The sequence below is a fragment of the Opisthocomus hoazin genome, chromosome W (genome assembly GCF_030867145.1).
Source record: "Opisthocomus hoazin isolate bOpiHoa1 chromosome W, bOpiHoa1.hap1, whole genome shotgun sequence".
Lineage (NCBI taxonomy): Eukaryota > Metazoa > Chordata > Aves > Opisthocomiformes > Opisthocomidae > Opisthocomus > Opisthocomus hoazin.
The window spans coordinates 45,402,743-45,429,582 of NC_134453.1; the positions used below are offsets into that span (position 1 = coordinate 45,402,743).

The window sequence follows — 26,840 nt, forward strand, 5'->3', positions numbered from 1 at the left end:
CACTGAGGCTTTACCCGCTTGGCTTGCTTGATTGCAGCGCATGTTTCACATTCATGGATAACCTGTGCGATGGTGTCCATGGTCAAGTCCACCCCTCGGTCACGAGCCCATCGGTATGTCGCATCTCTTCCTTGGTGGCCTGAGGTGTCATGGGCCCACCGAGCTATAAAGAGTTAACCCTTATGTTGCCAGTCCAGATCCACCTGAGCCACTTCAATCTTGGCAGCCTGATCCACCTGGTGGTTGTTTTGATGTTCCTCAGTGGCCCGACTCTTAGGGACGTGGGCGTCCACGTGATGCACTTTTACAACCAACTGCTCTAGCTGGGCAGCAATATCTTGCCACAATGGGGCAGCCCAGATAGTTTTGCCTCTGTGCTGCCAGTTGTTCTTCTTCCATTGCTGCAGCCACCCCCACAAGGCATTGGCCACCATCCAGGAGTTGGTGTAAAGATAGAGCACTGGCCACTTCTCTCGACTGGCAATGTCTAAAGCCAGCTGGATGGCTTTCACGTCTGCAAACTGGCTGGACTCACCTTCTCCCTCAGCAGTTTCCGCGACTTGTCGTGTAGGGCTCCTTACAGCAGCCTTCCACCTCCACTGCTTCCCCACAATACGACAGGACCCATCCGTGAACAGGGCATACTGTTTCTTATCTTCTGGCAGCTGGTTATACAGTGGGGCCTCTTCAGCACGTGTCACCTCCTCCTCTGGCAATACTCCAAAATCTTTTCCTTCTGGCCAGTCCATGATTACCTCCAGAATTCCTGGGCGACTGGGGTTTCCCATTTGGGCGAGCTGGGTGATCAGCGCGACCCACTTACTCCACGTAGCATTGGTGGCATGATGCGTAGAGGGGACCCTCTCTTTGAACATCCAGCCCAGGACCGGCAATCGTGGTAGCTGCTAGGAGGAGCTGTGCTTCAGTGCCGACCACTTCTGAAGCAGCTCAAATGCCTTCGTATGCTGCCAGAATCTGTTTTTCAGTGGGAATATAGCGGGCTTCGGATCCTTTGTATCCCCGGCTCCAAAACCCCAGGGGTCGCCCTCGAGTCTCCCCTGGTGCTTTCTGCCAGAGACTCCAGGTCGGGCCATTCTCCCCGGCTGCGGTGTAGAGCACGTTTTTAGCATCTTGCCCTGACCGGACTGGACCAAGAGCTACGGTATGAACAGTCTCCCGTTTAATTTGTTCAAATGCCTGTCGTTGCTCAGGGCCCCATTCAAAATCATTCTTCTTTCGGGTCACGTGGTACAGAGGACTCACAATCTGGCTGTAATTTGGGATATGCATCCTCCAAAAACCCACAACACCCAGGAAGGCTTGTGATTCCTTTTTGCTGGTTGGTGGAGACATAGCTGCTGTTTTGTTGATGACATCCATTGGGAGTTGACGGCGCCCATCCTGCCGTTTTATTCCTAAAAACTGGATCTCCTGTGCAGGTCCCTTGACTTTACTTCGCTTAATGGCGAAACTGGCTTTCATAAGGATCTGAGCTATTTTCTCCCCTTTCTCAAAAACTTCCTCCACTGTGTCACCCCATACAATGATATCATCGATGTACTGCAGATGTTCTGGAGCTTCACCCTTTTCCAGTGCAGTCTGGATTAGTCCATGGCAAATGGTGGGACTGTGTTTCCACCCCTGGGGCAGTCGATTCCAGGCGTAATGGATGCCTCTCCAGGTGAAAGCAAACTGTGGCCTGCACTCTGCTGCCAAAGGGATGGAGAAGAATGCATTAGCGATGTCAATTGTAGCATACCACTTGGCTGCCTTTGACTCCAGCTGATATTGAAGTTCTAGCATGTCTGGCACGGCAGCACTCAGCGGTGGTGTGACTTCATTCAGGCCATGGTAGTCTATTGTCAGTCTCCACTCTCCATTAGATTTTCTCACTGGCCATATGGGACTCTTAAAGGGTGAGCGAGTTTTCGTGATCACTCCTTGACTCTCCAGCTGGTGGATCAGCTGATGAATGGGGAGAAGGGAGTCTTGGTTGGTACGATACTGTCGCCGGTGCACCATTGTGGTTGCGATGGCTACCTGTTGTTCTTCAACCCTCAGCAACCCCACAACGGAAGGATCCTCCGAGAGACCAGGCAAAATGGACAGCTGTTTAATTTCTTCTGTCTCCAAAGCAGCTATGCCAAAAGCCCACCAATACCCCCTTGGGTCCTTGAAATACCCTCTCCTAAGATAGTCTATACCAAGGATGCACGGAGCCTCGGGGCCAGTTACAATGAGGTGCTTCTGCCACTCCTGCCCAGTGAGGCTCACTTCAGCCTCCAATACACTCAGCTCTTGGGACCCCCCTGTCACTCCAGAAATGCAAATGGACTCTGACCCTTTGAAATCTGATGGCATTAAAGTACACTGTGCACCAGTGTCCACTAGAGCTTTATACTCTTGTGGATCTGACGTGCCAGGCCACCGAATCCACACCGTCCAATAAACGCGGTTGCCCCTTTCCTCCACCTGGCTGGAGGCAGGGCCCCTCTAATCCTGGTCAGAGAAATTGCTGCTCACCTGCTGTAAAAATGACTTGGAGGTCCCCTCCAGAGGATCGGAATCAAGATCAAACTGTCTACCTGGTCTGGAGAGCTGTCTGCTGGAAACTGGAGCAGCATTTTTCCTAACAGAATCCCCTTTTGTGATTGTTTTACTTCGCAACTCACGCACTCGTGGCTCTAGACTTGAGGTGGGTTTTCCATCCCACTTCCTCATGTCCTCTCCGTGGTCACGCCGGTAAAACCACAGGGTGCCCCGTGGTGTGTAGCCTCTGTATTCCCTCTCCTGAGTAGAGAAACGCTTGCCCCTAATAGCTGAGATGCCGGCCCGCACAGGTGGGGAGTAGGACATATCCTCTTTCATTTGCTGGACTTCCCGGGCCAGTTTCTTCACAGCTGAGACAAGGGAGGAAGAGAGACTTTCTTCATATTGCCGGAGTCTGACAGCCACCTCATCCGCTGTTGGTGCCTCTTTACCTTTCCAGTTTACTACTGCCAGTGAGTTGGCATATGAGGATGGTGCGCTCCGTACAAACTTCCTCCACATGTGTCGTGTGCACTGGACTTCATCTGGGTCTGTGGGTACCTGCTCATCGTCTGTGTCACAGTAAACCAGCTCCTGCACAGCTAATTCCCTCAAGTACTGGATACCTCTTTCCATATTGGTCCACTTGCCAGGATAGCATACAAAATCCTCACTGAAGGGGTACCTCTCCCTCACCCCTGAGAGAAGTCACCTCCAGAGGCTGAGGACTTGTTCCTTTTTGCAATGGCCTTGTCAATGCCCCTGTCCCTGGCCAGGGATCCCAGCTGCTTGGCTTCCTTGCCCTCTAATTCCAAGCTGTTGGCCCCGTTATCCCAGCACCGCAGCAGCCAGGTGACAATGTGCTTGCCTGGGTGGCGGCTGAAATCTTTCTGCATGTCTCGCAGCTCGCTCAGAGACAGGGACTGAGTGATGATCTCTGTCTCTATCTCCCGGGATGACCCTGGCTCATCGTCATCCCTCCCGGAGCGATCTGCTTTCTTTGCGTCTTTCTTTAGTTTTACGGGGGCGACTGCTGCCGGCACAGGTTGGTCATTGGGCTCAGCCACGATGCCTGCTGCTGGAGCTGGGGCTGGAGCAGCTGCTGTGCCTGCCGGGCAAACCGGGACCGCCCCTGCGGCTGTGGCAGCGGCAGCCGTGGTGCCGGTCGGGGGGGGGGGGCTGTGACTGCCTGCTGGGCTGGAGGGGCTGCAGGGCCGGCAGGGGGGGCAGTGCTGTAACCAAGGTGATGGAATCAGTTGACCATAAACATGAACAGTGCTGCTATGTTCCTGGTACAACCCGACCCACCTGGACATTAGGACGGAGGGTCTATTCTTTAGGTAACTATTAATGCTAACCATAGTAAGTCATTGTGTTTCTGTCAAGAGAAATGATGGAGTGAGACACAGCTGAAGCAGGCATGCGAGGAATCCACTAACACAGCAACTCCCTGCAACATACCATAAAGGATGGAGCGCAGTGAAGATTCCGTGACCATGCTCCGTGATGATAAAGCGGGAAGAAATGGTCCTCTAGAACTGATAAGCAGCTCATCTGGCCCCCTGAGCCAACAGGTTTTCGAAACCTTGCCGAAGTGCTATCCTTTCATGAACTTTGCTCATTTCAATATCATTTTAATACCAAAACACACCTCCATCCCGAAGGCTACCTGCCTCCGAGGTGCGACCACCCCTCTTCGAGTCTGCGTTCCTGATTTTTCATGAACTATACCTTTAAATGTGAAGCGAGAGAAATTTATACCAATCGACAAAGAGAATAATATTGAATATGCATAAATAAAATAAATATGTATATTTTTTAATTTATATAAACTGCATGGAATGGATATGAGGTATGCACGTTTGGTGGAATTATCCCCCATGCATCCAGCGCTGCAATAAGGAATGCCTGCCTTTTAACACTGCATTGGTGTGTTGTGGCACGGGCTCAAGGACTCGGCCAATATGATCCATAACAGTCAACTTTATTAGCAGAGAATCTGGATTATATAGACAGCACTCGGTTATGATTAGTCACTAAACATAAACACTCGGTACAGCACTCAGCTATGATTGGTCACTATGCATAAAACATCTATCAGTAAAACACCCGGGTTACATAAGCAGTACTCAAACTATGATTGGTCATTATTCATAGAACGACTGTTTACCCGCAGCTGGCCTGAGAATGACTGCTTTCCCACAGCCGGCCTGAGAGTGGCCTTGAGGCCTGTGCTGCTTGGAGCCTGTGCTGCTACAAACCGATCAAGTCCATAACAGAGTGTCTGGGTTGCTCACAATATGTCCCTGTTCTTGAGAAATCCCACAAATCTCCCTTTTTGTTTTTGAGCAACCCAGATACCATTAAACGTCGTCTTAACCATTTTCATGGCACAACTTATCAAACATCCAAATATGCATAACATATTCCCTGTTTGACCAGATCCAACAACCACCCACGGATGCTCAGGTGACTAAGCTAGTCTGTCAACCCTGACTCTACCTTAATAGCGTTCAAATTCTCTCGTATCTCGCTTAACTGCTTGTGGATCGATTTTGAGTGGTCCGACAGATTCATGTAACACATTCCTTCAAAATCTTCACACCCATGTCCTTGTGCTAAAAATAAAAATCAATTGCTACACGATTTTGTAAAATCACGTGTTTAACCAAAATCAACATCTAAAAACAAACTACTTAAGGCCTGAGAAGTGGCATTAGTCTTCTTGGTTAACCCACATTCCAATTTAATCGGGGTAGCTAGAGCCTGAAAGGCTACAACTCTGGGAGCTAAAAAATGATGCAGTGATTATTTCACCGCTATTCCAAAATTCGATATTGTCTTTGCAATCTGAGGTAAAAGCATGAATTGTTCTTTTCCCTCGGTATGGTGTATTTCGGTGGTCAATTATCATGATTTGATTTGGTGTTAAAAGCGTTTATCTCCCTAGACTACAGGGACCTCCCTTTACATGGGATGGGATGGACGGCTAATCATGGTCCCTACAAATGATAAATACTCTATGGGGTAAAGAAAGTGGTTGATTAATCAATTTAGATATGCTCAATGTATTGACGCTCCATGCATGTGTTTGATTTCTCCCTGTATAGTTAAAAAACAAACAAAAGTCCTTTGGTATAGAGTCAAGTAACTCTTTCTCCTGAGGCTCTAACTGGGCCAATGGTAGTTGAACAGTCTATAGGTCCCACATATCAGTGACTGTGCCGTTGTTCGGGGGGACCACACTAGTCAGTGCCGATGGTATGGGCCATGCATCCAAAAAGACACCAACAAGGCATGTGGAAAAGGGGGTTCCCTGGAGATGCAATGGACAGGTAAATTGAATCTGGTCTTGCCAAGTTTGCTAGCGTGACCTACACACTCATTTTAGTTGTGGTGGCACCCATATTGCTTGTATACACCTAATCAAGTTTAAGAGAATCGTTACCATTTCCATCTTATATACTGGTCTGTGTTACAGTTGAAACAGTGGATTGAATAGATCTTACGTACGGTATCGATTCTCTTACAGTGAATGCACAAGGGTGTTAAGGTGCGATTCAGATAAATGTGTTGATTACCACTAAAATAAATCTAATGCCTTTTACAAAATATACCACGTGCAATAATATATCCACAACAGCGCTTACAGACTAAACATATAGACACCTGCAGCCTAGTGAGGCCTGATACACAACTCCTTACAGTCTCAAAACGAATCACTTCCCATCAAACAGTGTGTTATCACTCAAAATGTCTTCTGATGGTTCAGCAGGCGCTTCAGGGTCTTTTGTTGTTGCCTGTTGCTTGTCTAGCGCCGGCTTAACGCACTTCGCTGGGAACAATTTAGGTCCTACATCTGTGGAAACACAAGCATACCCGCACCCCCACATTAATAGTTCCCATGGCCCTGTCCAAGCTCCTGATTGCAAATCCCGTGCCAGCACCTTTGCCTTAGGTCGTATATCAGCATTCTGTAATGACAGAAAATGAGTTAGGATAGGAGGCGATTCTCGAGACGCCGGAAGCGTTAGGTGGTTCCAGCTGAACACGGTTTTGTGCAGACGATCATGTACCCGGACGCTAGTTCCTGGGAGCTTTCTATCCCGATCAGACAGCTATTTGCATGAGGGTCCCTGTTCAGGCGCCATTTGTAAACCCTGCCCTGATCAAGCAGGCGGCCGGGGAGGAGATGGGGTCCACATTGACAAAGGAAGAGTCAGCAGTGGTTAAACTAAGCAGTCATTCTCAGGCCAGCTGCGGGTAAACAGTCATTCTGTGAATAATGACCAATCATAGTTTGAGTACTGCTTATGTAACCTGGGTGTTTTACTGATAGATGTTTTATGCATAGTGACCAATCATAGCTGAGTGCTGTACCGAGTGTTTATGTTTAGTGACTAATCATAACCGAGTGCTGTCTATATAATCCAGATTCTCTGCTAATAAAGTTGACTGTTATGGACCATATTGGTCGAGTCCTTGAGCCTGCGCCGCAACATGGTGTTATGAGGTTTTATTCCCGGATTTTCGGTGACAGTGCCAGTCGCAGTGCCTGCTGCTTCGCTTCCCCCCCTTTCCCCTTTAAAGCACTGAATTAGGTTGAACATGGCTCGGTAGGCGTGGGCCAGACCCCAGCACATTGCAGTGATTTGTGTCTCTCTGGAGTTCCCAGGGTGGCAGCACACTTTTTGCAGATATTTTACTAGCTTGTCCGGATTCTGTACTTGCTCAGGGGTGAGTTTAAAAAACATTGGGAGTGTCCACTGCCCTAGGTACTTTCCCATGCTGTCCCACACACCCAGCCACTCACAGCTATCCAGCCCCGGGGCAGGTCTCTGCATGATGTTCTTAACTACTTGTTTAACCCTAAACAAAAGCTGAAACCCATTCAGGAGGCAGAACAATAGGAGAGTGCTGGCCTGAGCATCCCACGGGTACTCGAAATTCTCAAAAGCCCTTAGGACCAGCCTGAAGGAGAGAGGGGGGGCGAAAGAGTGGGGGAAGGTATCCCCTCCGATTTTCCCCACAGATTGGGTTTGATTATTAACAAATTCTAAGAGATAGGATCCGAGGTACGGAAACGATCGCAGTGCCGCATACAAATACAAGCCTAATTTCATGCACAGTGATGTTATCATAAGTCGATATCGTACAGTACAGCAAAACCATCATACTGATCCTTTTACCCGCGATGATAAACAGCACGGCAACGAACACATAAAGTACGGATTCAAATACCAGAGCCATCTGATCAAAGTCAGAAACACTTTTTACCGGCGACTATTTAACTAACACAGTAAATGCGTATAACAAACTTTAACAAAAATCTAAGAAAGCTGTTTTAACACCCGCTGCTCAGCCTGCCGTTACCCCCGCCCCACGCTTGGGCACCAAATTTAATGTTATGGTTTGGCTGCGGCCGGCAACAAAAGCGCCACGCGGCCGCCCCTCCCCCTGCCGGGGTGTGGAGGAGAATGGAAAGAAACAGGCAGAAAGAGGTGGGTCGGGATAAGGGCAGTTTAACAGAACAGCAAACAAAGGGAACAGTAATAACAACGATACAGATAAGGAGAAAACAACACAAACCGCACAACCCAGAGAGCCACTCTCCCGGGCTGCCGCTGCGTGCTCCTGAGGGGCGAGTTAGTTCCCGCTGCGCCCCTCCCCCCCACTGGAACCCAGCATGACGGCACATGGTATGGAATACCCTGCTCTGTTTGACTAGGTTGGGTCAGCCCGCCCGGCTGTGCCCCTTCCTGGATTCCGGTGAAAATTAACCCTGTCCTGGCCGAACCCAGAACATATATGCAGAATATTTAATAATTTGACTGACTTAAATCTAAGTCTCTGTATTTGAAAGCAGAAGTAGAGGAGACTGAAGGTAAACAGTGGTAAATCAGGAGGGAGTGGAGAGAGAGAATCATGTGAAAAGCAAATATGGATTTTTTTTAACAAAGAGGAAAAGCTTATGGGTTAGGAGGATGGGAGAAGGTAGGACCTATTCTTAGCACACGATGCAAATGCCTCAGATTGGCACTTTGGAGAACCATTTTCTTATATTGGCACTCAAGTTCACTTTGCAGAAACAAAATGATAAATGCTATTAAGACTGATCACAAATAAGACAGCTCTTGCTCTGTCCATGCTGCAGCTTGCATCCCACTGAAATGTGATTCCCATGTTTGGATTTGCCTTCATTTGTACCTTCACTAATGAGGCCCTGGAGCTGTATTGTGCTGACGACAAAACCATTCACCTGAGCTGCTTCTGTCCTTGAGTTTGCCCCCACAGAATTTTATTTATTCCCTTCTTGCCTCCTTGGCTGTGTGGTTTTTTGTACCTTTTAGAGGAAGCTGTGCAACCACCTGTTCTTATTGGCAGGCGGAATTGGCAAAATATTTGTTTCTTATATACCTGAAACTGGCTTACAGGGAAGAAAACAGCAAAACACAACCATGTTGTTCCCTTCACCACCCCTGAGTAATGAAGTGCAGCATTGCAGGCTTTTGTAAGGCAGGTGGCATGCCAAAGCCCACAAAAGGGCTGTGCCATCCCTGAGAGTTCTGAATGGCTAAAGAAAACATGTATGATAATTTTTTTGCCATTCTGCCGGTAAGCTATTATCATCATGTTTAGATGCCATGAGCCTGCAAGTGTGGAAACTTATCCAGTTTATCAAGCTGAACTGCCTTTTTGTTTGATTTATCTCTTCTTGTTTCCCTGCTAGGTGTAAGCAGTTTGTGGTTTGCCTGCGGCATTCAGCAGCAAGGAGGGGAGCAGCACAGCCGCTCTGGTGTCTGCTAGCAGTTCTGGAGGACTCATTCATCAGATCCAAGAAACTGAAAGTATGGCTATTTCTGTCCCTCGAGGCCAGTCACACTCTGCTAGTCACATCACAGTGGCCACCAAACAGCCCTGCTGACAGAAGCAGTGGTTGGACTTGGCTTGCTGCTTCAGCCTAACCAGTGCTGGGTAACCAAGCTGCTTCTGTCAGTCATATTTCCTGCAGTGTTTCAGCAGATATCGGCACATGACCAAGAAGAGTTCAACAACTTTGATAAGTTCCTCTCACACTACAGAATCTATTATTTGTATTACAGTGGTATACCAAGTGCTGCCATGCTGCAAATACTAAATAAGGGAGGTTCTGTGTCCCAGGTTGCATACGATCCAAAGCTAGAGGGATCACGGTGTTCCGGCTACGAATGGTCTGTGGCAGACCAGGATGCAGAGTTCAGAGCTTCTAAATCCTACATCAGCAACTTAGAAAGATTATCCTTTTTCTGAAAACAAGATTGAGAGAGATTTTGATAATGGCAGGCTGTGGAGTCCTGGCTGGACGGGAGGGGACGTAGCTTGGTGCCGTTGAGCAACCCAGGTTCCGATCCGGAGGTGAGCCTTGAGAGCGGCGAACACGGAACCCTGTTGGGAAGGTAGAGCGACGAGCTCGGGACACTGGAGCAGGGGGACCGTCACGTCGCCGTTTCCTGCCGCACTGTCACTTCCTGCCACGCTGTCGTTTCCTGCCACAGCACTGCTTCCTCATCGAGAGGCGGAGCCTTGCACCAATCACAACGAGTTGCAGTAGTTTTGCCTATATATGGTTAGGGATCTAACCAATCAGATGCTGTAATCGCTTTGCTATATAAACCTTGTTTTGCTGACTAATAAAGGTTGAACGATCTATACTCATATTGGGGTGACATCGTTACAACGGATCCATAACCCACACCAACATTTGGTACCAGAGGATGGACGGTTTCCCTGCAGGAATCCCTGAGACTGCGGTGAGCAGCTAGAGGGGGGGCGTGGGAACAACGGCTGGGAGGGTGCTGCCTGGGTGCAGAGTTGCAGGGCAGACACGGACAGCCGCCTCCCAGGAGTTAATCGAGCCCCACTGGTGCTGCCTGGCGCAGCTAAAATTGAACGTGGAGGCTGTGGTCGCAAGCACGGAGATAGAGGCTGCGGCAACGTTGCTCGTCGGTATGCTCTCTAAGAGAGGAATAGACACAACGGCAAAGCAACTCATGAAGTTGATTGGGCCGGGGAGGAGATGGGGTCCACACTGATACAGGAATTTTCAGCAGTGGTTAAGCTCCTCCAACCCATCCTCTCCGTGACAGGGTTACAATATGACTCAGTTACCTTGAAGTTTCTGTTGCTGCTGCACGCAGAAAGGACTTAAGCCGTTACTTCTGCTTTCGCTACATTAACACCCGAGGGAGGGACCTGCTTGGCAACAACTCTGCTGTTTCAGGGTCCTAGCCTCCCTATGCCACCTGTGAAAGCAGGAGGGGGTCCGAGTCGGCAGCCCGTCGAGGCAGGGAAACCTGCGGTCCAGGAAAAGCAGTACGTGCGGCGAGACCCACTGGCACAGGGGTTTTCACCCCCACCGCCACAGTCACCACCACCACCATCGCACCGCGGAGAGAAATTCGCTGAGGCGCCACCACCTGCAGATTGGCCGGGCGCCGCCGCTGCCCCTTCCGATCGTCCCATGTCCTCAAATCCTGTACAGTGGTATCCTCCACTTCTTCCGCAAAAAAAAAAAAAAAAAAAAAAAAAAGTGGCCAGAGTCATTCAGAAAAGTCCTTTTGTTGCAAATGTACCACCTGAAGAAAGCGGTGAGCAGGGGCTGGGTCTGTTCCCCCCCCCCCCCGGCTCGCTGGAGGATGGGATAGTCACCTAGAAAGGAGCGAAAGCTCCATCAAAAAATTTTTACAGTGAAGTTTGAAAGAACAAAGTCTTGCAGTTTAAAATCCCTGAGGAAATCATTACTTGGAAATCAGTGCATACAGCTTTAAATGCTCAAAAACTTACAGAGACTATCTCAGAAGCAGCTGCTACTCCTCTGCCCTTATCTCAAAAGCAAGGACAGAGCAGCAGTCTGATGAAATCTAACCCTACATACGACGAAATTCCTACCGAACATGAGAAATGCGGGAAGTAAATCTGCCAGAACCTGACGATCCTTTGAATCCAGAGAAATGGGAAGTGGGGTGCAAAAATCCGGCATCCCGAAAGTGTACGACAGGGTCTCTCTACAGCAATTGGCGTACCTGACCTGAGATCAAAACGAGGTGGATTCCAACATAAAACTGCACAGTCCCTCAGACGCTGTACAGCCGCCGTGCCAGCAGCCACCGCATCGAACGGGTCAGCAAACCTTACACCTGGTGGGGCACGTGGCCCCCCCCCGGGGCAACTGGTGGCACGGTTCCACCCCCCCCCGCCCCCTTCCCTCGATCCCAGCGTGCCGGCCCGTCCCGGCCAGCCCAGAAGCGGCGCGGCGAGAACCATCTTTCTGACATTCAAGGACTTGGTTAGAAAAAATGTATACAATTCAATTACTGCAGTAGAATTCCTTGTGAACAAACAGCTGGACTTTATTATCTTTCCAGGGTTCAGATGGTCTATCTAGATGATGTTATTCACTCTGCTGAAAGGTGAAAATATTGACTTTACGGCTAAAGACTTGTCCCCTCTATTTACTTTGTTAAAAGGGACTCAGATTTATTATTTTCCTGAAGATCAATGACAAAAGCAAAAACTGTTTTACAAAAGGTTTCAGATAAAATTGCAATTACCTTTACCTCCAGAATTAATGTCGAATTGCCAACAAATTTGTATATCATTTATGAGAGTTTTGTTTTCCAGCCTTATCCTCTTTTCGATCAGTGGTGTGTTAACACGCAGGAGTTGAAGATTCTGGAATGAATCTTTTTGTCTCATACTCCCATGAAAACATTGACCACAAAGGTAGACATGATAGTGTCCTTAATAGCACAAGGTTGGAATCACTGTCAGCAAGTTGATACTATTTGCCTGCTGCTGGCTAAAGATGACTTTGTGGTATTAAACAGGGAATCCTTATCGCTGCAAGCCGCTCTAGCTGATTATTTAAATGACATACGTTATACCCTTCCACAACATAAGCTGTTACATTCCCTCTCTCAAATTTCATTGCAGCCAAAGAACCGATGTGTTCCTGTTCCTATTAAAGGAGCACGAACTGTGTTTCTGGACGGATCAAGGAAAAAACACATAAAGCTGTAGTTGTGTGGAAACAGATTCATCAGATTGGCAATCATCTATTTTAGTCGTTGAAGGATCCACACAAATTGTTAAGCTATCAGTGGCCTTGAACGTCTTTGAATTGTTTTCGACTGAACCACTCAATTTTGTCGCAGATTCTGCATATGTTGTGAGTATTGTTCAACGCATTGCAGATGCAATGATAAAAGAAGTCAATAACAATTTTTTTTCCTTGCTATTGAAATTAGTTACTCTACTTAAGAATCATGTAGATCTATATTTTATAATGCATATATGGTCACATACTACTCTACCAGGACCAATAACTGAAGGAAAGGCTGTAGCAGGTAAATTGACAATGGCAGCAGTATTGCCACACAATTTTTTAAGCAAGCCCGATTATCTCATGACTTCTTTCATCAAAATGCCTCTTCCTTGCATAAACAATTTGCTTTGCCCCAGGGGCAAGCCACAAAAAATGTTCATGCATGCCCTGATTGCCAATGTATTACACCCGTACCATCATGTGCAGGAGTGAACCCTCGTGGTTTACGAGCTGATGAGTTGTGGCAAAGTGATGTTACACATATATCAATATTTGGTCGACTGCGTTGTGTACATGTTAGTGTGGATACTTTCTCAGGATTTCTGGTAGCCACGGCACATACGGGAGAAAAGGAACGTTTCACGGACAATTTCTGTTTTCCTACAGGACTGGAGTATACAACATGTTACAGGTATACAACATTCTTCTACTGCACAAGCCATTGTCGAAAGTGTCCACCGGACCCTCAAAGCTATGCTAAATAAACAAAAAAGGGGGAATCCTATGGGCAGTGTTACCCCACAGGAACAGTTAGACAAAGCATTACATGCACTTAATTTTTTAAATCGTTCTGATCATCAATTATTTACAACAGCAGCTGACCGCCAATTCGGAATGGTCCCTCCATTTGTGGCTCGACGAAAGGTATGGTATAAAGAATTTGGGGAATCGCAATGGACAGGTCCTGTAGAACTAATAACGTGGGGAAGAGGGTATGCATGTGTTCTTCTCTCAACAGGCCCTCGATGGTTACCGGCAAAATATGTGAAGCTATATCATGAGCTGAAAGAACACAACACAGAATCCGATGCCAGAGGTGACCACGCTCACTCTCAGGGAGCAACCTCTGACGTGGAAGCAGAAGAGATCCACTCTGGATGATCCTATTACACAGGGAACACTGAAAAAATTACAGCAAATGCAAGTACTCTGATGGCTGCAGTGGGTGCACCACCCACACCAATTAATACATTCCTTGCATATTTGGCAATTATCTCCCACAACAGCTTTTGTATAACGAAGCAATCTTGGAGGACACGGTATACGTGATTTTAGAACTGCGTCTGCACAAGAGCAAAGGTCAACTAGCAGACACCATGAGGAAAAGTATGAACCTTCACCTGAGGGCTCCTGACAACTGCCCAGAGGTGCCAATAGACATGTACAAAAGACATTAATATAAAAAAAAAAAAAGGGGGGGGGGGGGGGGAGAAATGGAGAATGATAAGTACTTCGCAAAAATGTAATGATTATATATGTTAGCATGGCATAAATATCTAATAGGAATGTCTTTTCGGTACACACATTTGAGTAGAGCTATTCCCTGTGCGTTCAGTACTGCAGTAAAGAATGCCTGCTTTCTAGAACTCCAACATTAAGTTTTAGGAAGTTAATTATTTTGCTGCTTTCTAGTAATAGATTTTGGGTACCCAGGTAGGACGCTGCTCTTGAACTTCAGTGGTCCGAGGGATTGCAGGACCTCCAGCCGGCACCGAGGGATTCTCGGGGAGAACCTCTGATCACTGGACCAAAAAGTTCTGAGCACGAACAATTAATAAGGCAAAGGCATTCTTCCAGTATTGTTTCTTGTTGCCTATTTGTTAGTCATAGTGAAAGCTTCACAGCATTGAGCTATATCCCTGACAAGAAGGGAAAGCGTCCTTTCTAATCCAGAATTGAAAAGAGAGTACTCTTCCTGAAACTGAAGCTTGGGAATTTGTCTGTTAAATGTTGAATATTATTGTAAGTCCTGTCTTTGCAATATTTGGATTTATGCTGAAAACTTGGTGTGCCTGTGTGTGTGTGTGTGGTCGCGACCATGAACGTGTGGTTTTATGTTACCGTGTTTGTATTTCTGTGATCTGATGGATTTATTTGGTTTCTGTGATCTAACGGATTTGTCTGGACTAAGTAACTGTTTTCTGTCTCTGGTTTGGTACGTTCTGCAGGTATTGACTATTTCTGGTTTTTGACTTTGGACTGTTTTGTTTCGACTCTGATTTGTCGGGGCTTCGGAAGCATTTGATGCAGCAGGAAATAGATGTGGTGATGTTTGCAGCTTTATGCTTTTATGTACATTAATTTTAGCCTATATAGTTAATGAGTCATAGTTCTAGATACATTGATCTTAACCTAGGTGATTAATATCGATAGCCAATACTAAATGTTATGGATGTTTGTATATGTGATAAGTATACCTATAACCCAAGTGCAAATTTACTGAGCTCATATTATTGATACACTGCTATTTCGACGCCTAACGCGGTGAGATGCATCCCCTCCATTTGACAATAATGATACATTGTGGTCAAGCGGTACTTTAGTCCCACCATCCACACAGGAAGAAAAATTGGATACAAGTAAATCTAGCAAGAAAATTGAATGCAAGTAAATCAATCGACACTCATATGCTAGGTAACAGATTTACCATCAGCATGTATCATTCTCAAGTTAATTTGATCTTTCTTTATATCCAGCAGGTTATGGTATGCACTTCACATCTATGTCTTCAGTTAGCATTTGTGTTCTTATATCTGTTAGTATTGTAGTTTGTGTGGGCCTCTGAAAAAGTGGTAGCAAGCTGAAGACCAAAATTATGTCAGCTCTCATCATCATCAACAACCTCATCAACTATACCTGGCTTGCTCAAAAAAACAAAAAGGGGGAATTGTGAAGTCCTGGCTGGACGGGAGGGGACATAGTTTGGTGCTGTTGAGCAACCCAGGTTCCGATCCGGAGGTGAGCCTTGAGAGCGGCAGTCATGGAACCCTGTTGGGAAGGTAGAGCGACGAGCTCGGGACACTGGAGCAGGGGGACCGTCACGTCGCCGTTTCCTGCCGCACTGCCACTTCCTGCCACGCTGTCGTTTCCTGCCACAGCACTGCTTCCTCATCAAGAGGCGTAGCCTTGCGCCAGTCACAACGAGTTGCAGTAGTTTTGCCTATATATGGTTAGGGGTCTAACCAATCAGATGCTGTAATTGCTTTGCTATATAAACCTTGTTTTGCTGACTAATAAAGGTTGAACGATCTATACTCATATTGGGGTGACATCGCTAGAACGGATCCGTAACCCACGCCAACAGCAGGCCACCCAGAAACTAAGTTACATTAAACTGCCTGGAACTGTAAAACATTTAGATTTTATACTGTATGTATACTTAATAAAAAAAATACAACTCTGATGGTAAAGTGTAAAAGTGCCTCTGTTTGGATATGCTACCTTAATCATACAGATACAGTCACATGTCAGTTGTGAGGCTGTTTGAAAGTTATACTACTGATGTCTCTTATTTTTAATAGCTCCCATGACATTATGAACACTTTCCTAATTAAAATAACTTGTTCCATGAAAGAGCAGATGTCCTGATACTTAAATACACAGTGCTGCCATGCTGAACCCTTCTGCTTAATGTCATTAGAAGCAGTAGTTTGTCCTGATCAACAGCTCTGTTGATGCCACTGAGAGCCAGAAAAGATGGATCTTCCATAAACACGAGTTTTAATGGGCCAGGTTTCTTAGAAAGGGCTGAGTGCACACAGCGCCGCAGAGCAGTTCCTGACACTGGGCACTTAGATTGGTCTCAGAATTTCTATTATAAACTCTTTCCTAATGTTTATGACCTGTCTATATGAAGGATTGCTTTACACACAAGCAGTACTATATGAAGATGGGCCGAAATAATGAATTGTCTCAGGGAAAGAAAAAGTCACAGACAAACCTCATGTTTAAAATACATCTTTGGCAAAGAAATCCAGAACCCAACGGAGACTTTAGCTGATCTCCCATAAAGTTCCAGCCACAAACTTTCCCTAGCTTCTCTTCCAGCAGAGGTAGTCCTCCCCTATTCCTTCTCCTTCACCACCTTTCCCAACAGACCCATTTCTTTCCTCCTTACAATATTGCCACCTGCAGTCTCTGGATTTTTTAGGGTCTGCTGAGGATGGACCTACAGAGTGGCCCCTCAGAGACCAGGTTCTTGCTGGTGTAATGGAGTAAGTTGCAGCACATGCATGTGTTTGAGTGGTGTGGGGATGCCCGTAGGATCTGGCCTTCATCCAGCTCCTTCCCATACACTTTGCTCAAACCACAGCAGTACTTCAGCGAGGTGACAGAGCTGTCAGGGAGAGCAAGTGCCTAGACTGCTCCCCTCCTCACCCCAGAATGTGGTGGATGGGTACCTGTTAACATGATACGACAGTGTACCCTCATGGTTGCCTGGCATGTGTGTGTGGGGAGACATATCCTGCCACGTGACTACTCTGTGTACCCTTTGTGGGACCAAAAGCAAGTGTCCCCTGTCATATGGCTGGATGTGCACTCAGCATGTGGTAGAGACTATGAAAGGTTCGGTCACATCAGATTTAAATTCAGTATGTGCCATGGAAGGAGTTTTGTCTGTGTGTTCCTCCAGCATCTCCTTGAAAGGCTCTGTTGGCCTGACCTGGTCTCAGAGTGCTTCATCTCACCTCTAGCCACCAATTTCTGAGTATAACGGCGGCTGTCCCCAGGAGCTGCCAGGATTACATAGCATGGCCTTGAGGAGGGAGGGGAGAAAAAATGACCTAATTGTAGATGGGTTTGCTTGAAACTTGTGTGTTAGGAATATGAGCTGTGGAAAAACTATCTTGAACATGTCTGTAGGACTGGATCTGTGCATCCATCAGTATTTATCATAGAATCATTTAGATTGGAAAAGACCCTTAAGATCGAGTTCAATTGTAAACCTAACGCTGCCAAGTCCACCACTAAACCATGTCCCTAAGCACCACGTCTACATGGCTTTTAAACACCTCCAGGGATGGTGACTCCACCACTTCCCTGGGCAGCCTATTCCAATGTCTGACCACTCTTTCAGTAAAGAAATTTTTCCTAATATCCAATCTAAACCTCCCCTGGTGCAACTTGAGGCTGTTTCCTCTTGTCCTATCGATAGTTACTTGGGAAAAGAGACCGACACCCACCTCGCTACAACCTCCCTTCAGGTAGTTGTAGAGAGCGATAAGGTCTTCCTTCAGCCTCCTCTTCTCCAGACTAAACAGCCCCAGTTCCCTCAGCCGCTCCTCATAAGACTTGTTCTCCAGACCCCTCACCAGCCTCGTTGTCCTTCTCTGGACATGCTCCATCAACTCAATGTCTTTCTTGTACTGAGGGGCCCAAAACTCAACACAGTATTCCAGGTGCGGCCTCACCAGTGCTGAGTACAGGGGGATGATCACTTCCCTAGTCCTGCTTAGCCACACTATTTCTGATACAAGCCAGGATGCCATTGGCCTTCTTGGCTACCTGGGCACGCTGCCTGTTCATATTCAGCTGGCTGTTGACCAACACCACAAGGTCCTTTTCCGTTGGGCAGCTTTCCAGGCACTCCTCCCCAAGCCTGTAGCGTTGCATGGGGTTGTTGTGACTCAAGTGCAGGACTTGGCACTTGGCCTTGTTGAACCTCATACAGTTGGCCTTGGCACATCAAACCAGCCTGTCCAGATCCCTCTGCAGAGCCTTCCTACCCTCAAGCAGATCCACACTCCCTCTCAACTTGGTGTCATCTGCAAACTTACTGAGGGGGCACTCAACCCCCTCATCCAGATCATTGATAAAGATGTTAAACAAGACCGGAACCAAAACTGAGCCCTGGGGAAAACCACTCGTGACCAGCCGCCAGCTGGATTTAACTCCATTCACCACCACTCTCTGGGCTCGGCCATTCAGCCAGTTCTTTACCCAGCGAAGTGTACATCCATCCAAAGCATGGGCAGCTAGTTTATCCATAAGGATGCTGTGGGGAACAGTGTCAAAGGCCTTACTAAAGTCCAGGTAGACAACATCCACAGGCTTTCCCTCATCCAGTAGGTGGGTCACCTGGTCATAGAAGGAGATCAGGTTTGTCAAGCAGGACCTGCCTTTCATGAACCCATGCTGTCTGGGCCTGATCACCTGGTTGTCCTGTGTGTGCTGCATGATGGCACTCAAGATGATCTGCTGGCTTGATCACCTTTCATGGCACCGAGATCAGGCTGACAGGCCTGTAGTTCCAGGGATCCTCCTTCCGGCCCTTCTTGTAGGTGGGCATCACATTTGCTAACCTCCAGTCATCTGGGACCTCCCCTGTTAGCCAGGACTGCTGATAAATGATTGAAAGGGGCTTGGTGAGCACATCCGCCAGCTCCTTCACTACCCTTGGGTGGATCCCATCCAGACCCATAGACTAAGAGGTGTAGCAGGTTGCTAACCATTTCTCCTTGGATTATGGGGACTTCATTCTGCTCCCCATCTGTGTCTTCCAGCTCAGGGTGTTGTGGCACAAACAGAGTTCGTTACCTGGGTTGCAACATCCAATACGCACACAGATCTGAGATATCAGTTTATTTCATGTCTGCGCAGGGATGTGTACTAGGTGGTAACTGCACGAAGCCAGCACCCTTTGGCTAACACACAGTAAACATTTATACATTTCAAGCAACAGTTGTCAGTAGTTTTACAATTATGCTTAATCACCCTCTTTCTCCATTGGTCCTTACATGTCTTGTCTCCACTTAAAGTCACAGTATCCTCCCTTTTCACTGCGCATGCTCAGTAAATAAGGGTCTCTGCTCGGGCCGGGGTCTCCAGCTCAGGGGGTGTGATTTTTAGTATTATAATGAGGACCGTTCGTCTAAGGGCACTCCTTATCATTCTTCTGCTGTTGGTTCCAAACTGTTCAAAACCATCTCAGTTAGCTTACATATTCTTCCAAGATATAGTTCGTTCCCAATGACATTAGTTCCTGATTAGACGCTCCTGTATCAGCCACTCTTGTCAACATCTTGGCCTTCTGTTAATCCTAGACCACATATCCTAGCTAAATAACTAGGTCAGACTGACCTTCTATGCATGCTTGTATAATGCTGAGTTCAACAGACTACAAGGGGGCTGGGTACCCCAAGAACAACTGGTCTTACTATTAAAGACTGAGGCAAAGAAGGCACTAAGTACCTCAGCCTTTTCCTCATCCTTTGTCACTATGTTTCCCCCTGCATCCAATAAAGGATGGAGATTCTTCTTAGCCCTCCTTTTGTTGTTAATGTATTTACAGAAAAGTTTTTTATTGTCTTTTACTGCAGTAGCCAAATTAAGTCCTAGCTGGGCTTTGGCCCTTCTAATTTTCTCCCTGCATAACCTCACAACATTCTTGTAGTCCTCCTGAGTTGCCTGCCCCTTCTTCCAAAGGTCATAAACTCTCTTAATTACACTTAAAATTGAATTTCTATTATGATGAAAAAAATCTACAACTCTTTTAACAGATTCTGAAAGAAGTCATTATTTTCCCTACAGTTATCTTTTATCGTGAACCCTATTTTACAGATGGAGGACAATCAAAAGGATTGTTTTTTGAACTCTCCTAAAAATGTTTCGTGGTAGCTTTTCTACAAATCAAAACTCGTTACTTAAAGTATAATCTATTAGTCTAACAGGCCTAGAGACAGGATATTTAATCTCACTGGACTGTGTGGATCTCCTTGCTTCAAAGGGATTTAATCTGTGGTTCCAAACATGGCAGTCCATAAGAAATTCAACCTTAAATATCATTGAGGCAAAACTGGAGCCAGGAATTCACATATTGTTAGTCCTTGTTTTTACATGACTGAGATTATTCACAGAAAATAAGATGACAAGGAAAAAGTAAGGAATTTGTTAAGTGTGCACACACATACAACAGTGTTGCTGAAAACTACTAAAAGATTTGGATTGTCAGCGTTAGCCCCTTGTAAGAAAAAAATAATGGTCAGAATAGAGGTGAGGAAGCCATAAAATGTAAAATAAATGCAATTCACCCTACAGTTAGAAAAATCTGGATTTATTTAATGGTTAGTATGATGGGTATTATTATCATAATGTGCCTATATAGAATAATTCTGGAATGATATTTGTGATAACATTTACAGTGCTATTTACACATCACCTTTTCACCAACTTGTTACTCCAGAACTCATTCTCATGGATTTTCATCAGCTTAAAAAAAATCCACCATAACTAATTTTAAACAAACTTGCCACAAAAATTCTTCTTTCCTACCAGTGCAGAGAGAAGAGTGATAGTTTTCCTACAGGATGCAGCACTGATTATTGACCTTATGTCGCAGGAGAATTATTGAGACAAGTCCTGGTCATGGGGTTAACCAAAAGATTTTATTAAATAATGATTAAATGGTGGTCAAGCACTCTACTACTTGCTACACATTTAATAATTAAGCTATAGTTTGATGTGTAAAAAATGCCTTACCTCACTGTAGACATCAGATGCTGGGTAAGGGATCTCTCAACCTCAAGGAGTAACCTTGAGACAGCGTCCCTACTCAAGGGGAGATCACTGCCATGCAGCTTGCTGCCATGCAGGAGAACTCAACAGACCCTGGTGGCTGCAGATATTTATAGCGTGAAGTGGTTGGCTCATAGTCAACTTTTCTGCTGTGTTCATGCAGTTTCTGACACTTATCAGCCCAGTCTCCAGCCCAAACTGGTTTTCTGGTTTGGTGTTGTGTTCTTGCTGATGTGGCATAGCCTTGCACAACAGGGCTAACTTCAGTTAGGCCTACTTGTTGAGCAACTGCCTGAACCAAAGTATAGTTAGTTCAAACAGGAAGAGTGCACACATCACACCTTGGAAGAACAGTATAACCAGTAAAGAGCTACTATAGAGCTAGCGTAACTGATTTCCTATAGAAAAGCTATTCCAGGTCTGATTAAAAGTTGGTACAGTATTCTTTTAGGATTGCTTTTTGGACACAAATATCCTCAGCAGCATTCATTATTACTCTGTATAGATCCAAGAAGCTTACCAAAGGCAGTTCAAAACCATCATGAGTGCATAGGCAAAATACTGAGCAAAGAGCTTATTTTAGGGAATGTCACAGTTGGCATTTTGTGACAACTTCACATTTAAATCTTTGTCTGGGTTGTGGCCAGAAGCAGCTCTGCAGGAACTTGTAAGCAAAGGACTGATGGTTATGAGCCGCAGATGTCCATGTCCTCACATAGCACGGCTGCAGTTTTCATTCCTTTCCTTTTTTTTTGACCAGTGTGTCCTGGATTCAGCTGGGATAGGGTTAATTATCACAAGAAGCTGGGAAGGGACACAGCCTGAATGGCTGATCCAAACTAGCCAAACAAAACGGGATATTTGATAGCATGTGACATCATGCTCCGGACTTAAGAGGGGGAGCTGACCGGGGGAGGAGAATCGCTGCTCAGGCAGTGAGAAAATTGCACTGTGTATCCCTCGCTTTGTATATTCTTTTTATCAATATTACTGTTGTTACTGTTCTCTTCCTTTGCTGTTCTGTTAAACTGTCTTTATCCCAACTCATGAGTTTTGCCTTTTTCTTCCGATTCTCCTCCCTACCCCACCAGGGGGGAGGGGCGATAGAGCTACCGCGTGATTCTTTGTTGCCAGACAGGGTTAAACCACAGCAGTGCTTTTTAGAGACCAGTGTGGGTCACGAAGGGTTGGGATAATAGCAGGGCTGACCAGAGTTTGTTAAACCAACTTTGTTATAATTTGTTACATGCGTTTATTATATTAGTTAAATAGTCACCGGTCAAAATGTTGCTTTGTTTGGTCACATGGTTGTGTTATGTAAATCCTTACTTGCTGCATGTATTCCCTATATATGGTGATGTTTGTCACCTCTGGGAAAAGGATCAGGATTATCATTTTGCTGTACTGTGTAATATCAACTTATGATATGATAACATCACTGGCCATGAGGTTAGGCTGGTATTTGTATGCAGCATTGCAGTCATTTCCATACCTCAGATGCTATCTCTCAGAATTTATGAATAATCGAACCCAATCTGTGTGGAAGACTGGGGGGGGGGGGGGGGGGGATAATTTTCCCCACTCTTTCATCTCCCCTTTCTCCTTCAGGCTAGTCATAACAGCTTTTGAGAATTTTGAATATCCTTGGGATGTTCAAGCCAGCAAGCTCCTATTGCTATGTATTCTTTAGGGTTAAACAACTATTTAAAAATATTGCACAGAGATCTGCCTCGAGGCTGGATAGTTATGAGTGGCGGGGTGTGTGGGAGAGTATGGGCAAATACCTAGGATGGTGGGCACCCCTGGTGTTTTGGAACTTCACCCCTGAGCAAGTGCAGAATCCTGACAAACTGGTAGAATAATTGGAAGAAGTGTGCTGCCACCCTGGGAATTCCAGAGACCCAAATTGTTGCAATGTGCTGGGGCCTGGCCCATGCCTACTGAGCCCTGTTCAACACTATTCAGTGCTCTTAAAGGGGAAGGGTGAGGAAACAAACCAACAGGCACTGCACCTGCCCCAACCACTGCGATGGGCACCATGGATACTCAAACCCTGGCAACAGGCACTTCAAACCCTGGCAACAGGCACTGCAGCTGAACCAGAGAACCAACCCATGCCGGTATCAGTCGCCCCTATACAGAAAAAGAAATACACAAAAAAATTAGTTCACTCGGTAAGGGATGATGATGAACCAGGGCCATCACGAGAGCAGGAGGAAGAGGCAGAGCCAGAGATCATCACCTGATTCCCTGTCCCTGAGCGAGCTATGACAGACCCAGATGAAGTCCAGTGCACACGACCATGTGGAGGAAGTTTGTACAGAGCGCACCATCCTCATATGCCAACTCTTTGGCAATAATGGACTGGAAAGGTGAAGAGGCACCAACTGTGGATGAAGTGGCTGGCTGACTCTGGCAATACAAAGAAAGTCTCTCTTCTTCCCTCATCTCAGCTGTTGAGAAACTGTCCCAGGAGATCCGGAAACTCAAAGAGAATATATCCTACGCCCCACCTGTACGGCCCAGTATCTCAGCTATCAGGAGCAAGCGTTTCTCTGCTCAAGAGAGAGGATACAGAGGCTACACACCATGAGGCACCCTGTGGTTTACCTGTGTGACCAGGGAGAGGACATGAGGAAGTGGGATGGAAAACCTACCTCAACCCTAGAGGCACGACTGCATGAGTTGTAAGGAAAAACAATCACAAAAGGAGATTCTTCTGGGAAAAATTGCTGCTCCAGTTTCCAGTGGGCAGTTCCCCAGACAGAGTAGAAAGCCTCATCTGTCAACTGGAGAGTCAAGGAGTGATCAGCAAGACTCTCTCACCTTTTAATAGTCCCATATGGCTGGTGAGAAAAGCTGCTGGAGAGTGGACAATAGACTACCGTGGCCTGAATGAAGTCACACCACCACTGAGTGCTGCCGTGCCAGACATGCTAGAACTTCAATACCAGCTGGAGTCAAAGGCAGCCAAGTGGTATGCCACCACTGACATCGCTAATGCATTCTTCTCCATCCCTTTGGCAGCAGAGTGCAGGCCACAGTTTGCTTTCACCTGGAGGGGCATCCAGTACACCTGGAATCGACTGCCCCAGGGGTGGAAACACAGTCCCACCATTTGCCATGGACTGATCCAGACTGCACTGGAAAAGGGTGAAGCTCTGGAACATCTGCAGTGCATCAATGACATCGTTGTGTGGGGCGATACAGTGGAGGAAGTTTTTGAGAAAGGGGAGAAAATAGTTCAGATCCTTCTGAAAGCCGGTTTTGCCGTAAAATGAAGTGAAGTCAAGGGACCTGCACAGGAGATCCAGTTTTTAGGAATAAAATGGCAGGATGGGCGCCGTCAAATCCCAATGGATGTCATCAATAAAATAGCAGCTATATCTCCACCAACTAGAAAAAAATAAACACAAGCCTTCTTAGGTGTTGTGGGTTTTTGCAGGATGCATATCCCAAATTACAGCCAGATTGTAAGCCCTCTCTGTACCACGTGACCCGAAAGAAGAATGATTTTGAATGGGGCCCTGAGCAACGACAAGCCTTTGAACAAATTAAGCGGGAGATAGTTCATGCCGTAGCCCTTGGTCCAGTCCGGTCAGGGCAAGATGTTAAAAACGTGCTCTACACCGCAGCCGGGGAGAATGGCCTGACCTGGAGTCTCTGGCAGAAAGCACCAGGGGAGACTCGAGGTCGACCCCTGGGGTTTTGGAGCTGGGGATACAAAGGATCCGAGGCCCGCTATACTCCCACTGAAAAAGAGATTCTGGCAGCATATGAAGGTGTTCGAGCTGACGTGCAGAAACAAACTCCACAACTCACAGAGAGTTATGAAGCAGGTATGTTTATTACAGTGCCGGGTGCAAGGGGAATCGCTCCTCCTAACTTGCTCACCAAGTCACAAAGCATGCACCTATTTATTACAAAGTTTATCTAAGTGGGCTGGATTATTACAAATAGTTCTGGGAACAGGTGTGATTATTATAATTATTTCCAGGAATTCATTATCATTCTCCGTCCCTCTTTAGCGCTTGCGCTTTGTTATCTGGTGGTCGTCTGTGGGGGTCTTCTGGATGAAGGCTCCTAGTCTTCCTCATGAAGGCTCGTAGTCTTCCTCGCTGTGTACTTTTCACCTTTGGAACAAAACTGCTGAGTTGTCTGTGTTGGTGAGTTCCACACCGCCAAACCAGTTTCAGCTAGAGGGGTGCTTCTTACAGACAGTAGGGTTCTGGTTATCAGTCCTTATCAGTCCCTGTCTCTTTTACCTGTCTCGCACCAGTCCTTGTTATCTACATTTGAACTCACAGCAGTCCTTATTAGCAAGGTTACAAAGAATAGGACCAAACTAAATGTCAGAGGTTTAATCCTTGCCTCGACATGGCTGCAAAGCTATATAACAGAATCAAACTAAAGTTACAGCAAAATCAAACTAAACATCAATATTTCCCACATCAAAGTTGCTTCAGAAGTGGTCGGCACTGAAGCACAGCTCCTCTTAGCACTCCGACTGCTGGTGCTGAGCTGGATGTTCAAAGAGAGAGTCCCCTCTACGCATCATGCCACTGATGCTACGTGGAATAAGTGGGTCGTGCTGATCACACAGTGAGCCCGAATGGGAAACCCCAGTCACCCAGGAATTCTGGAAGTGATCATGGACTAGCCAAAAGGCAAGGATTTTGGAATGTCATCAGAGTTGGTGACACGTGCTGAAGAGGCCCCACTGTATAAATAAACTGCCAGAAAATGAGAAGCAATATGCCCATGTACCCAAGAGTCGGGCCACTGAGGAACATCAAAACAACCAGCAAGTGGTTGCAGCATAGCTTAAAGTCAGTGTTAAGGAGACTGTCCAGGAACAAAGTAGCTGAAATCATGGAAGAGTAAAGGTGCCTTAACATCACCTTTTTGTGTTTTCTCCTCCATGTGAAACACTGTGCCAAGTGTTCCCAGTCAGAACTCAGGAGCTCACCCATGGTAACCAAGTTAGAGAAATACAAACAAAAAGTCGCAATAAAATGTTTAAAAATAGCTCTAAAACATTCCTAACCATTTCTGGAACAAAGCATAGACAAAATAGGTTGTGGTGTTACAAAGTTTTTCTATTAGTACTTGCATAATACTCAAAAACTTAGTCCCACAATACATTTATATTAATTGCTCCATTTGATTTTACTATTTGAAAAATAATGCAACTGCATTCCTCAAGGTGAGAAAATCACATCAAGATAACACAGGAATGACAAGAATGAGGTAATGTCATCAAAGATGACTAGGGGGATGGGGGAGAAGGAGATGAGGTTGCCCAAAGTTAACCTAAGGCTAATTAGCATGGTAAAAATCACACCCCTGGGAGAAGACCTTACATGCTGATGTAGAACCATCTTTGTAGAATGAACTAATCACTAATCAGAACATGCGCAGAAGTATACTAGTTACGTAACAAAAAGATGACCAATGAGCAAGTATTCTGCAACTTCTTTGTTGTAACCTGTATAAAAGACTACAACTTCTCCAAAGAGGTGTGCTAGCTTTTGTGCATTATTGCCTAGCACCCCTTTCCGTACAGAATCCCTTTAATCTTCTGATCTTATGGCTAGAAGGCCAGACTATTTAAAGTCTTTGGCTAAAAAGCTTTATTTATTTAACTAGTTTT

At 46.1% G+C, this 26,840-nt stretch overlaps 2 protein-coding genes across 4 annotated transcripts in view; one reads left to right on the forward strand and one right to left on the reverse strand.

The window, feature by feature from the left end:
* Positions 1-14,066, forward strand: part of LOC142365624 (thimet oligopeptidase-like) — a 76,725-nt gene extending 62,659 nt beyond the window's left edge. For all 3 annotated transcript variants that reach the window (XR_012766509.1, XR_012766510.1, XM_075446603.1), the window contains one exon: positions 9,260-14,066. Coding sequence is in view for 1 of the 3 variants with exons in the window: in XM_075446603.1 (XP_075302718.1) it covers positions 9,260-9,336 (77 nt within the window). In the remaining 2 variants the exon portion in view is untranslated. The remainder of the gene's footprint in view (positions 1-9,259) is intronic.
* The window catches only part of LOC142365623 (small glutamine-rich tetratricopeptide repeat-containing protein beta-like), a 145,692-nt gene that overhangs the window by 98,425 nt on the left and 20,427 nt on the right, over positions 1-26,840 (reverse strand). The window lies entirely within an intron of this gene.